Source organism: Elgaria multicarinata, chromosome 2, assembly GCF_023053635.1.
Source record: "Elgaria multicarinata webbii isolate HBS135686 ecotype San Diego chromosome 2, rElgMul1.1.pri, whole genome shotgun sequence".
In the NCBI taxonomy this organism is placed as follows: Eukaryota; Metazoa; Chordata; class Lepidosauria; order Squamata; family Anguidae; genus Elgaria; species Elgaria multicarinata.
In genome coordinates, this window is record NC_086172.1 from 133,887,002 (window position 1) to 133,904,298 (window position 17,297).

At 42.2% G+C, this 17,297-nt stretch overlaps 1 protein-coding gene across 1 annotated transcript in view; it reads right to left on the reverse strand.

The window, feature by feature from the left end:
• The window catches only part of RYR3 (ryanodine receptor 3), a 401,651-nt gene that overhangs the window by 296,488 nt on the left and 87,866 nt on the right, over nucleotides 1–17,297 (reverse strand). The window contains exon 4 of the mRNA XM_063117743.1: nucleotides 259–333. Coding sequence (XP_062973813.1) covers nucleotides 259–333 — 75 coding nt within the window. The remainder of the gene's footprint in view (nucleotides 1–258; nucleotides 334–17,297) is intronic.

Below are 17,297 nucleotides of genomic sequence, written 5' to 3' on the forward strand. Positions count from 1 at the left end.
ATATTGTCTTTGGCAAAGATGCTGGGGGTGGGGAGAATGGGAAGATCAGGAAAAAGTAACACAAGGTTAGAGAGGAAGGAGAAGAGCTGAGTCATTTCCTACTTCAGGAAACAGAAAATGTGGAGCAGACGAGAGTGTGTGTGCGAGAAGGCACTTGTTATCCCATCTCTCTTGTTCATCCTCCTTGGCAAGCCACGGGCAGTCTTACCCACCCCCATAGGGACAGGCACTTGGCTAATAGTCAATAAACCATCTTACCATTCCACTGAATGAATGACGAAGCAGTATAGCATGGCCGTACAGCAGTGTTCTATGACCACCACCTTGAGCTGCCTGTAGAATATTGTAAAGAAATCTTAGTACTCACAAGAATTGGAACCAAAAAGACTCAGGCAGCAGTCCTAATACCCACTTACCAGGGAATAAGCCCCACTGAACTCAATGGGATTTATTCTGAGTAGACCTGTATAAGGCTTTCAATTACCTTAACGGCTAAAAAATATGCAGTTTTTAAAGTAAGCTATTAAGGACACAATCCTATATGCATGTTTAAACAGAAAAAAGTCGTACAACTCCCAGCATTTCCCAGCCGGTCACGTTTGCGGCCTAAAACAGAATTGGACTGAGATGTTCTGGTGAGGGGCAGAGAAGTGGGATTGTGCACTCCCTCTCTCCCAGCCCCTCTCCTTTTACTTTCTGCATCAGCTCTGGTTTATATTTGCATGCCTATGACTTAAAATGTTACCTTTAATGATAAAGTTGGAACTTAAAGTTTTTAAAGGTACTTCTTACCTTTCTTATAAACTTTCCAGAAGCATTAAAAAACAAACAAAACAGATTATAAGAACATAGTTCTAAATCATCATTGCAGATGACCAATATGCTGCTGATGGGATTGGAATTTACTAAATGTCATTTAAACTGTATTATTTTATCTTAAGAGCCATATTGTATTTGCAATTTACCATCATACATTGGTGCTACCTGTATGGCATGACCTTACACAGAAAACTGACAAACAAAACAACAAAAACAGAGGCTTTACAGTTCTACACCATTGCCCTTAACTAGCGACTGATAATTATTATTATTATTATTTTACTGCTTTGCTAATATTACTCATAAGAAAATTGCTTTAAGTGCTTTCAAATAGCAGGTGGATAACAAGTTGCTGTGTCCAAAGATATTGATTTATGCCCTCCTCTTCAGACATAATTAAAATGTTTAATCTTTTGAGCTACAACAAGAATGCCCAACCTGCGGACCGCAGCCACTTCCAGTGCATCCTGTGGACCATGGAGACCCTGCTGGCGATAGACAGGGAAAGCCTGTGGTTTCCCTTACCTTCGATCTCTTCTGAGAGATTGGCAATAAGGTTTTCCTTTGCCAGAATTAGCAAGAGAAACTCTTCCCTCACCTCCAATCTTTCCAGAAAGCACTGTCAGTGTGTGTGTGGGGGGGGGGGCATGTATGGGGGAGGATGACAATGAGTGTACGTGTGCGTGTTGTGTGTGCATGAGAGAGCATATGAGTGTGAATGCATATTTGTGAGGGTATTTGTGTATCTGAGGCAGGATCTACACTACTGCTTTATAACAGTTTATAACAGTATTGACAACTGTTGGGCCTAGTGACACATTCCAAATACTGTTTTCAAACAGGCGTCCACAAAGTATTCCAATCAGTGCCTGCCTGATTCACAATGGAAAGCTGAGGTGAGAATGTGCTTTAAGCGAGTTGGCATCTGTTTATAGAACAGTTATAATGTTGAAAGTGAACTCTTAGTTAGCTTACCAATACTCTTTACAAGTGAGAAAGTAAAGAAAAAGTTACACAGGCCTGCAAACACTCAATTTAAAAAAGCAAAATATAAAATCTCTTATAGACATCTGTTAGACAACATTCAAGTGTAACATCAAACCATAATTTGGCATAATGTGCACAAAGAGCAGCAAGCCTCAGAGTCACACATGCTGTGGTTTCTAAACTGGGTTCTTGGCAAAGCATCGAAACATAGCAAAACAAGCCCACAAACCACTCTGGAATCAAATCATCCTCAGTGCACAGAATGGAAGAGGAGTGTGCACTGCCAGCTTTTTATTTTATCACATTTATATTACACCTTTTTTCCTCTTGCAAGGAACCCAAGGCAGTTTACATAATTGTTCTCCTCTCCATTTTATTCTCACAACAACCCTGTGAGGTAGATTAGGCTGAGCATGCATCAGTGACTGGCCCAAAGCGACCCAGTGAGCATCATTGCCAAGTGGGGACTAGAGTCCCAGTCCAACACTCTAACCACTACACCATATTGGCTCACAACGTTGCAGTCTAAAGCATCTGGATTGGCTAGGGCTGATATAAATAGTAAAAGCCTGGCCTTCTGCCTTGCCTGCTCAACAGAAGACCACCTTCCACGCCCAGCTTTTCCAGCTCCAGGCTTTAGCAATTAAACTCATGAGCCTTGAGCACCCTCTCCATATCTAGATAGGCTACAGCTCTCCTAGCCTGGTCCTGAAACCACATGCCTCATGTGCTACGAAGAAAAATATGCTGCTGGGGTTGTAAAAAGGGGGTCAAGAAAGGCAGAGAAACCATTAGAACAAACCAAACAAAAAAGTATCTGCAGCACCATTAACTGATTAAGTATGACAGCTTCAAAATATTCAAAGATGCCCATGTTTCCTCTCTCAGGAAACATGGGAGAGATGCAGTAGTGCAAAACATAGCTAGAATTGCTGCTGCTTCTGGAGCTCTGTACAGTTCCTATTTTCCTTTAAGTATATGAAGAAAATAATTCTCTTTTACCCAATATTCATGTGCATATAGTGGGCAGAAACCCTCAAAATCAAATGCATTTATGATTTGATTTCTCTGTCCATTACTGATTTCCAGATTATTTCATTTTTATGTATTATAATAAACTACATCATACTTCCTGAATAGCAAGTATGATGTTAACGCAGTAGAAAACTAATAACACATGCAAATTAACACATGCAAATTCAGAATTAATGACTACAGCATCAAGTGAACTATCACTGATCAAACACCACAGTCAGAACTTTAATATCATTTACCACATAGCCCTTTTCAACACTTCACAAATTCAGTTCCAGTGTCCAAGAGCCAATTCCCACATTACAGGAGTGGAATCACTGCTACTACCGCAAGGTGGCTTCCCACACTACTCTGATAACAAGACATCGATGGGAAGGCACAATATTGTTATGCCCAATACGAGTATAAAACACAGGGAAGTCCCCATACTGTTGACCCTTCCTACATACTTTTTCAGGTTCACATTACTGGAGCAACATAGGAAGTGACCACATAGGAGAGGGAACTACAATACTCTTACAATGTAAGAATCAGCCCCAAATGAAAAGCCCATTGATGCACTTGCATGGGCCAAAAAATTCGACCATTCTATTTTTGGCATTTCATGGTTGGGGATGAGGAATGAAAACTAATGCAAGAGGCTGAGAAAGGAGAGCATTTCAGAGAATGTTCTCCTTGGGGAAAGGACAGGGTTTCCACATATCTTTTTGAATGTAGCCAGTTGTTGAGGGGGTTTCTTTCTTTTCTTTCTTTCTTTTTTGAAACACCCCCAGCACTTGCAGGAGCCCAATAGTTCTTCCTGAGTGCTTATTGAAGAGGCTGAGTGCTTATTGGAGAGGTCACATGGTCTCACACAGCATTCACTTAGAATTGCTGGGCTCCTCCAAAGGCCGAGTTAAGCCGGGATGGTTTGTTTTTGAAAAACTAAAAATATAAGAAGCCCCCTCAGCAACCAGCTACACTTTTTAAAAGTATGTTGAATCTGTGGCCCTCTCCTCAAGGAGAAAGTTCTCAGAATCCCCCACCCCCCACCCTGCGAAAGAGGCAGAAAAAACAATGCCTCTTTCACAGGGAGAAAGTTCCCGAAAATAGGGGGCAGGATTCGGCCCAGCACTAGTATGAACTGTCCCCAGGCAGCAAGCACTCTCAGCATATTTAAGGGTATTCTAATACTAGCATTTCATGATATAACAGAGGAGTATAACAGCTGTTAGCAGGAAAAAAAATGGCTTGTAAATAGTTCCCTATCAATATCTGGATTTGGGAACCTCTCTTTAAAAAAATATTTTTCACAAAGCAGATTAATAAGAAATCTTGGCTAGGGAAAGGCTTTGGAAATGAGAGGTTACAGCATTTTTTTTCTATTAGATTTTTTTTGCCAAGATTAAAAATCCAACTGGCTATCTAAGGGCACAATAATTTCCACAATTCCGATGCATCAGAGGTGCCTGATGATCAAATATAAAATGAGTTAACAACCCACGCAGTGATTTGACTCTTATTGCAATGTATTAATTGGCTCCTTTGATATTGTTGGACTCCTTTCAATCGAAATGGAAAAAGTATTTGGGTAAGGAGTTATCTCTATTGGGATTTTCTCCCAAAGCTTTAATAGCTTTAGGCCAGTGGTTCTCAACCTTCCTAATGCCGCGACCCTTTAATACAGTTCCTCATGTTGTGGTGACCCCCAACCATAAAATTATTTTCGTTGCTACTTCATAACTGTAATTTTGCTACTGTTATGAATCGTAATGTAAATATCTGATATGCAGGATGTATTTTCATTGTTACAAATTGAACATAATTAAAGCATAGTGATTAATCACAAAAACAATATGCAATTATATATTGTGAAATATTTATTTCTAATTACAAATAAATGACCATCGGAAATATGTGTTTTCCGATGGTCTTAGGCGTCCCCTGTGAAAGGGTCGTTCGACCCCCAAAGGGGTCGCGACCCACAGGTTGAGAACCGCTGCTTTAGGCTATTCAAATGCCAAGGCAACTGTCAAACAGAGAATCTGGGATATTGTATTGCAAGAGCATGTTAGCTCATTGCCTTATGCCAGTCCCTTAAGAAATAAGACCTTTGAGTCAAGTGCTTATCTGACTTATCTGACTTACCCTAATTATAGAAAAGCTTTTACTTTGGCCAGATTCGATGTTCTGCCCTCCAAGTTTTTGGAGGGGAAATTCCAGGGAATACCATTCCAAGACCGTCTATGCCCCTGTAATAACGGGGATGTTGAAATGGTGAGTCATGTATTTTTATACTATTCTTTTTATCGGGATCTTAGGAATGATCTTATTCTACCTATTTTATATAAATATCCGGGTTGAACTACAAAATTTTATATTTCCTTATTACTCTCGGATAAGATTCCTTATATTACTAATAAAGTAGCTAAATTTTGTGCAATTGCAATAACATGCCATACCTTTTTAGCGCCTGAGTGTAATCTGTAATTTTGGATGGATTTGTTGATATAACTGTTATGAACTCTGACTCTCTAGAAGTTGGTAGTTTTAATGTGTTAACGTATTTTGTATAGAGTGTTTGTTAAATGTACTGTTGGTATTGGTCAATGACCGTAATAAAATATATTCATTCAATGTATTAATCCACCTAAGTGAGGTGGCCAGGTCCATGATATTCTGCAGTTTTGTCCCTCTGAGTGCATTTGCTCAGCAGGCAGCAAGGGAAGTCATAGTGACCCAGGTTGCCAGCCTAACACTATAATATAGGGGTGAAACAATTTTATATAGTTCTCCTCAGGCCATCTCTCACTTCAGTGCATAGCACTGACTCGCTACAAAGCTAGAAAAACACACACATTATAAGGAGGATCTGTTGCTCTTCTTCCTCAGACAGGTAAACATCAGCTAAGAGCTGTTAACAAGTGAATGCAGATCAAATCAGACATGACCCTGGGGGATCCTCCCACATTCTTTATTTTACTAATTAGCAACCCATGGGTCTACTTTGAGGATCAGGGAAGTGCTGTTCTGGTATTCTTTCCTCCCATGTTCTTTCCACAGTGTAAATCCTCCCTCCAACAGCTGGTGTTGGCTCCTGCAAGGGAAGTGGAAGGAGAAGAGGAATAGGATCTCCTACATCAAATCTAGTTCATCTTCAGGGCAGAACTAGTGGCAGGCTCATGTCTGAATCAAGGTCACTGGAGAATAGCTAAAAAGAGGGAGGATGTCATTTTGAACAGAGAAGCAATGGAGTTTTAAACTCTTTCTCTCCTGCTACATCTCCTTCCACAGTTGCTTTCCCCCTTAGGCAGGATTCTCTCAGAAACATGTTTGACATGGCTTGAAGAAAGAGAGCTACCCTCCCTTTATAGCTGCATTTCAACTGTGCCCCTAAAATGTTCAGCTGTGCCCCTAAAATGTTTACTCTTAGGGCCTTGCTAGACGAGGTCTTAGCGCGCTGTGAGGCCCGGTTTCCCTGCTGTGCATCCAGATAACGCACAGGGGAATTCGGGGTCAGGCCGTGCTGAGACCTCCCTTAACGCGCCATAAGCGAATTCGCTTATGGTGAGCCTTTTCCGCAGCCTCGGCCTCAGGAACATCTAGCAGGGTCCATGGCTTTTTGTGGCTACTCGCTTACTCGCGAGTAGCCAGGGGAAAGCCACGGACTGGGCACAGCGCTCATACGATGTGTATGAGAGGGGGGAGAGAGGGGCAGGGGGAAGGCCGGACCTGCCAGGAGAGAGGGGGGAAAGCCGGACATCGGGGATGGCATGGGGGGGCGAGGGACGGACATTGGGGATGGCACAGGGGGCAAGGGACAGACAGCCGGGGACGGGATGGGGGCGAGGGAAGGACAGCCGGGGACGGGATGGGGAGAGGGAAGGACAGCCGGGGACGGGATGGGGAGAGGGAAGGACAGCCAGGGGCGGGATGGGGGTGAGGAAAGGACAGCTGGGGACGGGATGGGGGCGAGGGAAGGACAGCCGGGGATGGGATGGGGGAGAGGGAAGGACAGCCGGGGACGGGATGGGGCGAGGGAAGGATTTTTTTTTTTTAAAAAAAACACTTACCTTGTCCGGAGTCTTCGGGGCGCACGTGGCCCCTTTAACAACAACAAAAAATGGCCAACGCTGCAGGGCTTCCGGAGTCCCTGCACGTCGTGCGTGTAGGAGGCGGGGCGGCGCGCGCTAAAGTTAGTGCGCCGTCGCCCCACTTCCCTGCCGGCTTATCCGGCATGGTCTAGCAAGGCCCTTAGTTTGACTTAATAACATGGCTGTATTCGTATAGAAATCATAAACTTGACATTCCTCCTGGCATATGGGAAAGGTGACCAAATGTGCCTGTTTAAGAGGGAGTTTGACTAGCATAGATTTCTGAGTGGTGGTGATTGTGAGAAACAACCCTCAAAATCACATGACTGACCTGGTTCACATGACATGACAGCCTACCGTAGCTTAATATACCTGCAGGGACTGTCACATTGTGCCAGGCGCCTGTGGGAACCATTTTTGCATGGTGCCCTGCAAAAATGCCATGTCAAGCAAACCCAGGTGGCAGGGATTGTTTGAGGGCTAGACAATCCTCAAATAACCTATGGCTACCTCATGTTTGCATTGCTGCTGTTTTTACCTGGTTGAGCTTTTATATTGTATTTTATATTATGGTTTTATACTGTTGTTTCATACTTTGAATGTTTTTAATTTTTGTGAACCGCCCAGAGAGCTCCAGCTATTGGGCGGTATAGAAATGTAATAAATAAATAAATAAATGTTGGCTCAGGCTCCGCAAGGCCATGAGATTGGAAGCTTAGGTTGAAGCCTAAACAGATGAGCCCTGAGATCAGTAATGATGTTGTGCAACATCACAAATTGTGTTTGCTTACAAGCAACAAACAGGCGTGGGTTTACTCACAGCAGGATTCCTCTATTAATACAATAAGGTTCAAATGCTCCATAAAGCAATACAGAACCAGAACAATGTGTGGTATCTTTGTTGGTCCCAGCACTCCATCCTCCCCATCTAGATTTGGGCCTGAAAGACCAAGAAAAAGTGTGAGTGGACAGAGTGTAAGTTGTAAGCAAGTACAATGTGTGACACTGCTCATCATCATTACTGATCAGGGGGGCATGTCTGTTAAGGCATCAGCCTAAGCTTGCAATTTCCTGGCTTTGTGGAGCCTGAGCTAACATGAGATATTCTTAACTCCAGTCTTAAACCAGCAGGGTTTTTTTTAAATTATCATTGAATATAATTAATAGTTATCAGAGAGGAATGCATAATGCAGTTGAAATTACTTAAAACACATTTGTTATAGTTCTTTGATGTTTTAGGCCAAAAACAGACATTAGTGGTCAATTCTTATCCAATAATTGTGCAATAACAAATAGGACCACACTTGGAATACTGTATACAGTTCTGGATATTGTAGAGATAGAAAAGGTGCAGAAAGTATCTAAAATGATCACAGAGCCGTAGCAACTTCCTTATGAGGAAAGGTTACTTTAAGGGCTTTTGGGGAAGTGCATACAAAGAAGTTTTTCTTTCATAATAATGGAACACGGAGTCATCCAATGAAGGTGAATGGTGGGAGCTTCAGAACGGAGAAAAGGAAGTACTTCTGCACACAGCACATAAACAATGGAACTCACTGCCACAAGGTGTGGTGATTGGGTCTAGCTTAGATCACTTTAAACAGAAGATTCATATTCAGAGAGAATAGGCGATCAATGACTGCTAATCAGGGTGACTTTATGCTGCCCTCAAGAATCAGAGAGAGCAGGCCTCCAAATACCAATTGCTAAGGAACAACAGCATGAGAAAATCCTGTTGCCTCCATGGGAAACAGAATGCTGGACGTGTAGGCCTTTAGTTTGATCCAGCAGCGCTCTTCTTATCTTCTTAGAATCAAAGATTTTGCTCCCACTCATCTGTGTAAAGGCATCAGTGATGTTAGCTCCAGCTATTGGGCGGTATAGAAATGTAATAAATAAATAAATAAATAAATAAATAAATAAATAAATAAATAGCACAGGAGAGGGTTGTTAAACAAGCAAACCAAGCTGCCTTGTAGAAGTACTTGACTGTATAGCTTTACACTGCCTAATACAATATGGGCAGGATTAGAACAACCTCAGGGAGTTGGTGTAAGCATGACACTAGTGACTGCTGAACCATAGTGAAGCAATCAGCAACTGGCCACAAGATCTCATACTTCCTCCCCACCCACTCCTTTCGGGAATGCACGTTCACCGCTGGCCTAATTGAGGCTAACCACTACATTGTCTATACTGTTAATTGCAGAGGGGGATAATCAGAGGTCCCACTTAATCAAGGAGCTGAAACCATGGGTTGCAATTGCCATTATAACTGTTAACTATGACTAAGCTTAGTGCAGAGCTGGAGGGTGTGTGTGTTTCTGCTCCAGATGAGAGAAGTTGAGGAGAGGGCGTGAGTCATCCCACACAGTGACTGGCAGCACTACTGCTGCATCAGCCCAGGTGGTAAAGTGTTTTTCAGGCTTTGATGCCATATAGATTAGCTCAATCTCAGCTGCTGTGAACATATGTAAAAGCACATTAATATGATTTCTTGTAAATAATAAATCAAGGTGGGATTTCTGAATGATTGTTCAAAGTTTATTAAGAGTATTTATGTTGTTTATTTTTAAAAAAGTAAAGATTTTTTTTAAAAAATGCAATCTACTACCTCTACCCTTTATTTTTTACAACTGAAGTTTAAGCTATTGGTTGATCACGACAAAATTGCCCTTAATTATTTCATGGTTCTGATATTCAAACTGTTCCACCACAGCAGATAGCATTCACTATAATAAGACTTGAAGCTGTGCAGTGCATGGAGTACTGGGCTGACAATTATTAAATGAACACCCCACCTCACCCCATAATTATGAAGAGAAGGCACCACAATCTTGCTCCAAGCTGCATAGCTATTTTTGTGTGTATGATCCTGCTGCTACCACATTTATGACTGCAGCAATATAAGAGAAACAGATATCTAAACATAGCATAAAAATGAAGATATACCCCCCACCCCTTAAGGATCAGTATCAGGAGAAGATGACCCCATAGCCAGCCTCCCCCCTCTGAAGGTTTATAAAAAATGTATAATTGGAAAGAATGTTTCAGCCTTCTGTCTCTACACAGAGAAGGGTGTCCACCACCTCACTGCAGTGATTGAAAATTCTTCCACCATCGTCCTTCCAATCAATGATGGTGGAGTGTGGAAAGGGCATGTCAGAGGTGGAAAGCTGATAGGAGGGGGGGAATTTTAAAAGAACTAGGGTGTATGCGATTCCATATGAATTCACTCAATTTAAGATTAAATGGTTGCATGACCATTTAAAAACAAATGTACACATGTTCCTACATGTATTGGTAGTTCAAATTGAACATTATTTTATTTTTATCCTTCATAGTTTTTCTGCTACAGCCATTTTGGCAAAATGTTGGCCATCAATTTTTGGAAATGTTCATGTTCATGCAAACATCAGTATCTCAGAGCCTATTTCAGCTAGAGACTTGGTTAAAATAAAAACCATCACATAGCTCTCAATATGAGCTTTGTTTCATCTCATATAACATTGCCTATGTTATCTTCTTATACCTGAAATTTGACTTGAAAATATATCAGGTTTTGAGCTAAAAAAGTTAATGTAGGGAAAGAATCAGGCCTGACTGTTTGCCCCTTCATTGTAGTCTATATGGACAATATACTCATGAAGTTTCAGGTCTGATTAAGCGCGCGCACACACACACACACACACACCAGCTTTTTTAAAATAATAATAATAATGAAGATGGTGTCTTGGTCAAAATTGGCTATTTTTAGGGCTTAATTTCTCCAGTGTGGGAGCTCCTAAAAATCATTGGTAAGTTCAGGTTGTGAATGGGGAGTGAGTGAGTTGTGATAATGATGATGATGATTTTAGAACATGGAAAACCTGCCTTCTAGTCTACTAACAAACCTTAGAAAAGGCCTTAGAAATGGTGTTTGCACAATGATTTTATTACACTGTGGAACTTCTTTATGCTTTTTTTTAAAAAGTTACATTCTTCCCAGCAGAGTCCCTTTCTCCATGCCTTTCTCAACAAAAGAAAAACTAAAATAGACAGAGCAGATAGTATCAGTGGGCTATACCCACTGATCACCTGTCCCATTGAGGGTCTGGTGGTGGGCAATCCGGACTCCCACTAGAAATATGTTCTGCCTCAGTGAGTTATATAACACTCAAATATTCAATCAGCTACACATGCAACACATCCTGCTCTTCAGTCAAAAAAGGTTCCCGAAGTGGCTTACAATCCATCAGCAATTCCAGCATGCTTCATTATTTGAAAATGATCATTATGAATAAGTTCACATATGGTTTACATTTGAGATCCCAGAGCATGATCTGAATGCACAGGAGGCATCCAACTTGCTGAAGCTAAGGAGTTCTGGGACTGGTCAGTGTTTGGAGGGGAGACCACCTGGGATTCCCATGTAACCACCTTGATTTCCATGATGGAAGAAAGGAGAGATAAGTTTGGTGCTTTTCTGAAAAAGTGCATGATTGTGAAAAGTTGAGCTATGCAGCCGTAGTAATGTTGGAATCACATAGACTGTTGTAATTAATTTCCATATTATTTCCTGCAGTGCAAAGACAGAATTCTTCATCAAGGAAATATATATTTTTTAACAAAATACTTTCCATAATATAATAAAAAAATTGTTCAAAGTTCACCTTTTCAGTATTGAGCTTTTATATTGCATTTTATATTATGGTTTTATACTGTTGTTTTATACTTTGAATGGCTTTAATTTTTGTGACCCACCCAGAGAGCTCCAGCTATTGGGCAGTATAGAAATGTAGTAAATAAATAAATAGATAAAATTCTCATTCTGACTATTCTAAATAATCAGACAGAGATACCTGAGAGTGCCTAAGCCTCCTTCAGCATGATTGTGGTCTAATGGGCCAACCTAACCACATGTTGTTTAAACTCACCATAAAAGGTGTACCACTTTTAAATTTAGCTCCGGACCTCTGTAGTCTGCACTGTGATGTGACTGGCCAGTGCAATACAAGTAAAGGAGAAAAAGAAAGGAATTGTAATGCCTTCTGCAAAGAAACCTGGAAGCAATTAAGTAATACAAGTACAGTTCCCATCTGTGTTCACACACACACCACAACCTTCTATCTCATCAAACCCTAGTAACGTCTACATGTTACATGCATGAGTATAGAAAGGGCCAGTGCCCACAATACAAACAGCAGTCACATTATTTTTAAAGATGAAAGAAAAGTGCTTGACTTTGCTCTTGTACTGGCCTCAATTGTTGAATGCAAGCATGGCACCGCATGTGTGAAACAGGCCACTGTCTCAGGGATTCAGTGTAAAATTCCTTGCACACACAGCATATATGCCCTTCAAGCACCAATTTATTTTGCCTACCTTAACCATTCCATTGCATTCTGCCTGTGACTTGGGCTGAGCCGCCCAACATGGTTAAGAGGTATATTTTGCAATTGCTAGGCAACCACACAACATTTCCCCTCTCTTGCCTCCAGAAATTACAAATGATTATCTGACCAGGACTGAAGTGTAGCAGGGTTGAGGAGGCCTGACAGCTACCCACATAGCCTTCAAAAGGAAAGTGAATGTCAGGGCAGCTTCATCTTTTATGAAAAATACGAAGGAGTAGATGGATGAGTGACTTTTGCCCCTGCTTGCTACATTCCTGGTGTAACATACAAAAAGAAACTCACATGTCTTGCTATAGTGAGATATGATTTCTATATGTGGGGGCAAGCTCATTCATCTCCAGCAGGAATTAGACATTACCAGAAAAGACGGGGCTGCTGACAATAATGTCAGCATAATGCCGGGGGATATTCAAGATGTGACAGGACATCATTGTGATGCTAGTTTCTCCTGTTTCCACAAGTCACAGCCAATGAAGTGGAGCAGGGGAGGAAAGTTTGCAGCGCAGTGACATCCCATCACGTATGGAGTATCACTACATGCTGTACAGAGATGATAGGAAAAGGAAAAATGGAACTGCCTTTTTTGTTTTATTATATTATTTTTTAATCAACACGATAAACAAATATAACACATTGATTATATTAACAAAGAACACATTGATTATATTAAAGCAAATGGCCTATATCTATTAATGTCCACATGAAACAGAGCTGTCATTTTCAGTGGCAGCTTCATTTCTCTTATAATATTCAGTTCCTGGCTCCTGGTTGTGTGTGTGTGCACAAATTCCTCATTTACAGTGGGAGCAGAAATAGCAGATTCACAAACCATTTTTATACCTTGTTCTTTTTTCATAATATGCAAAATAATTCTCAATGTTGCTTCTAACATCTATCCAGGGTGCTAAAATATTTAAGACTGGTCCTTAAGAAGAGTGGTATTAGAATATGTTATTTTTTATATCAATCTGTGTAATTGGGTCTTTTTTGAGTACCAATAATCTCGACCCAAATTCACTCAGCCCAACTTGCCAAATTCACTCAGCCCAACTTGATCTGCTTTCTGCTGACACAATAAATACATGACAAGAAATATGACAAACAGATCAGGCCACAAACTTTGCATGAAAGACATTTTAGAAACCCTGGAAAATTATTTCCTGAACATGCATGCACACTCATGACAATCTGAGAGACCAACAATGCGAAGAAAAAAGTAGCCTATGAGCTTTCTTATGACATTTCCCCCCGCATTGGGGTACTAGCATAGGTCCATTCTTATCTACATTGTATCTCCTGTTGTGGAAATCTCCCATGTGCTAGAGGCATAGAAAACCACAGTGTCTTGTGAAGAAACTTAAATTGTTAAATTCCAGAACATAAGTCTCATTGAACATAGTAGTACTTTTTAAATAAAGAGGTGTAAGGCCATTTCCACATACACCAGCCTTTTTCCCTGGGATCATCCCTGTGCATCCAAATGACACACAGGGGATCCCTGGAGCAGGCAGGGACGATTCCTCCTGGGATAATCCTTAGGTGTAGAAAAGGCCTAAGGTTTCAGTTGCCCCAACACGAAGGCAGGGTCTACACTACTGCTTTAAAACAGTTTATAACAGTAGTGACAACTGTTGGGGCCCAAGAAACACTCCATATATAGTTTTCAAACTGTTTTCAAAATGTCATATCCTGCTTGGTGTCTGACTACAGTCCTATACCCACTTATCTGGAAATCCACGGGACTCACTTCTGAGTAGGCATGTATAGGATTGTGCTGTCAATTGGAAATAAGCCCCATTGGGAACAAGCTGCATGAAGCATAAGAATAATTAAACTGAACAAGGATTTACTGGCCGAGTCTGGATGTAACAAAAGAAGTATAGTTTAACATTAGAGGAATGATCCATGGAGAGCCTCAGGCTTGTCTTCTCCCTGATCCTTTCTTTTTCTCTTGTGCAGCCATGAGGAGTTTCGAAGCTTTCACACTGTTTTTTAATTACCCATAGTTTATTTTTATGTCTGAATCCAGCCAAATGCTGGATAATTTTAAATGAAACATTCCAACTTCAGTTTTGAAGCTACTTTGTTTCAACAAACTATAGTTAAGATTAACCAGTTTCATCTGCACCAGAAACCCAAGACTGCAGCCCAGTGGAGCTTTTCAGAGTCGTCTGGGGGCTTTTACATGCCAGCCCCAAGGACATGGCAGAACCGTCTGAGGCGTGCTGTAATATATTTGCTAGGCACTTCCAGAATGAAATCTTTGGCATCTGCCAGGACATAGGGCTTTGCTAGACCTGCCGGCTTATCCCGACAGGGAGGCGGGGCAGCAGCGTGCTGACGTTAGCGCGCGCCGCCACAGCTTCCAGACGCCGGACGCGCAGGGACGTCGGATCCCTGCAGCGTCCGCCATTTTTTTTTTTTTTTTTAGTTTAAAGGGGCCTTGTGCAGCCCGAAGACTCCGGACTGGTAAGTCATTTTTTTAGAAATGTGGGGGGGGGAAGGATGGCAAGGGGGGATGGCAAGGGGGGAGGGCGGGGGAGAGAGCGCCGCACGCCGCCGCCCGAGCAAGCAGGCGAGCGGCGCTTGCCCGGGCAATGCCGCCCCATGCCAGGCCTTGCCCGGGCAAGCGCCGCTCGCCTGCTTGCCTGGGCGGCGGTGTGCAGCGCTCTCTCCCCTGCCCTCCCCCCTTGCCATCCCCCCTTGCCATCCTTCCCCCTGCCCCTCTCTTTCCCCCCCTGGGCCGATGGGCACAGCGCTCGTATAAGCGCTGTGCCAGGTCCGTGGCTTTTCACGGCTACTCGCGAGTAAGCGAGTAGCCGCGAAAAGCCGCGGGCCTTCCTAGACATTTCGCAGCTCCGGCCTGAGGCCGGGGCTGCGAAAAAGGCACGCCATAAGTGACTTTGCTTATGGCGCGTTGGAGGAGGCCTCAGTGCGGCCTGTGAACACACAGCAGGGAAACCGGGTCTCAAGGCGCGCTAAGGCCTCGTCTAGCAAGGCCCTTAGACTCATGTTATAGCAGGTGAATCAAACGAGGTATCCAGAGCACAGCCTTTTCCTGTTTTCTTGGATGAGTTTCAGTTGGTACAGCTTGAGGACGTTGACAAGGTGCTTGGACAGGTCCATGTAACTACCTCTGTATTGGATCCTTGCCCCTCTTGGCTAATAAAAGCTAGCAGGGATGGAACAGCCGGCTTGGCCAGGGAAGAGATTAACGTCTCTCTGTGAGAACATATAAGACCGACTCTAGCCTGCTTGCATTGCTTGACTGTACATTTCCGAGCCCGATTCAAGGTGTTGGTTTTAACCTATAAAGCCTTACATGGCTTGGGACCACAATACCTGACAGAATGCCTCTCTGACATGAACCTACCCATACACTACGCTCAACATCTAACGTCCTCCTCCAGGTGCCTACTCTGAGGGAAGCTCAGACAACAGCAACAAGGAAGGGGGCCTTTTCTGTGGTGTCCCCCAGTTATGGAATGATCTCCCCACCTGACGCCAACATTGTTATCTTTTTGGCACAAGGTCAAGACTTTTCTTTTCTCCCAGGCATTTAACACCATATGCTGAGTTTTAACTGACTCGAAAACTAGCTTTGGCTTGGCTGAGTGTTTAAAAATTGTTTTAAATGTTAGCTGTTTTTGTTTTTATGTTTTTAAATTTTGTATATTGAATTTTAATGTTCAGTCTTTTAATCTTTGTAAACCGCCCTGAGAGCTTCAGCTATGGGGTGGTACATAAATGTAATAAATAAATAAAGACTTGCAGCAGATCATTTCTGAAACGATAAACCATAGTTTATGGTTATGTCTCAACACAGTCATGGAATAAGTTCACCAAGAATAAAGAGCCAAACCTGGAGCATTCACAGTGGGTCATCCCCTGAGTACTGAAAAATCACAGCCAGTTGCACTGCATCTGGCATTAAAGCTAAAAGCTTCCAAAGTGAAGGTTTAGACATTAAATGTTTTGCTCCACAATCATTTCCTTACAATTTAGCTGTGGCAAACAAAGCAACCCAACCCACAGCAAGAGCAGGTGTAGGCGAGTGTAAGCGTGCGGGGGTGCTTTTCTGTAAGCTGTAAGGAATAGGAAGAAGGCAGTTCAACGGAAAAGTATATATATTTTTAATTAAAATGCCCAGCTGAAAACTCAGCTGAAAACAAGTTGTGGGCCTGCTTTTTTTTTGGCTTCAAGAATTTGAATTTCACTTACGCTGACATCTGCCTCCTTGGAGATTTCGTTTTTTAAGTAACCACTAATTTCCCAGAGGATTGGGAAGATAAAATTAACACAGTGTGATAATTTAGTACTGCGCAAAAAACTGAGCTGACTGTTCTGGTGACCGGCACATTTTTTCAAACTATGGGTAGGATTTATGAGAACAGTAATCAACAAATACAAAAGAAGCAACAGCCACGAAGTGTCCTACACTATGCTAGGATTCTTCATATAAATCACCAGTCCCCAAACATAATGTTTGGAGGCCCAATATTATTATTATTATTATTTATTTATATAGCACCATCAATGTAGATGGTGCTGTACAGAGTAAAACAGTAAAACAGTAAAGAGCAAGACCCTGCCGCTTAGGCTTACATTCTAATTAAATCATGGTAAAAAAATAAGGAGGGGAAGAGAATGCCAACAGGCACAGGGTTGGGTAAGCAGGCACAGGGTAGGGTAAAACTAACAGTATAAAGTTTGCGCAACATCAAGTTTTAAAAGCTTTAGGAAAGAGAAAGGTTTTTAGCTGAGCTTTAAAAGCTGCGATTGAACTTGTAGATCTCAAATGTTCTGGAAGAGTGTTCCAGGCGTAGGGGGCAGCAGAAGAAAATGGACGAAGCCGAGCAAGGGAAGTAGACGCCCTTGGGCAGGCGAGAAACATGGCATCAGAGGAGCGAAGAGCACGAGCGGGGCAATAGTGTGAGATGAGAGAAGAGAGATAGGAAGGAGCTAGACCGTGAAAAGCTTTGAAGGT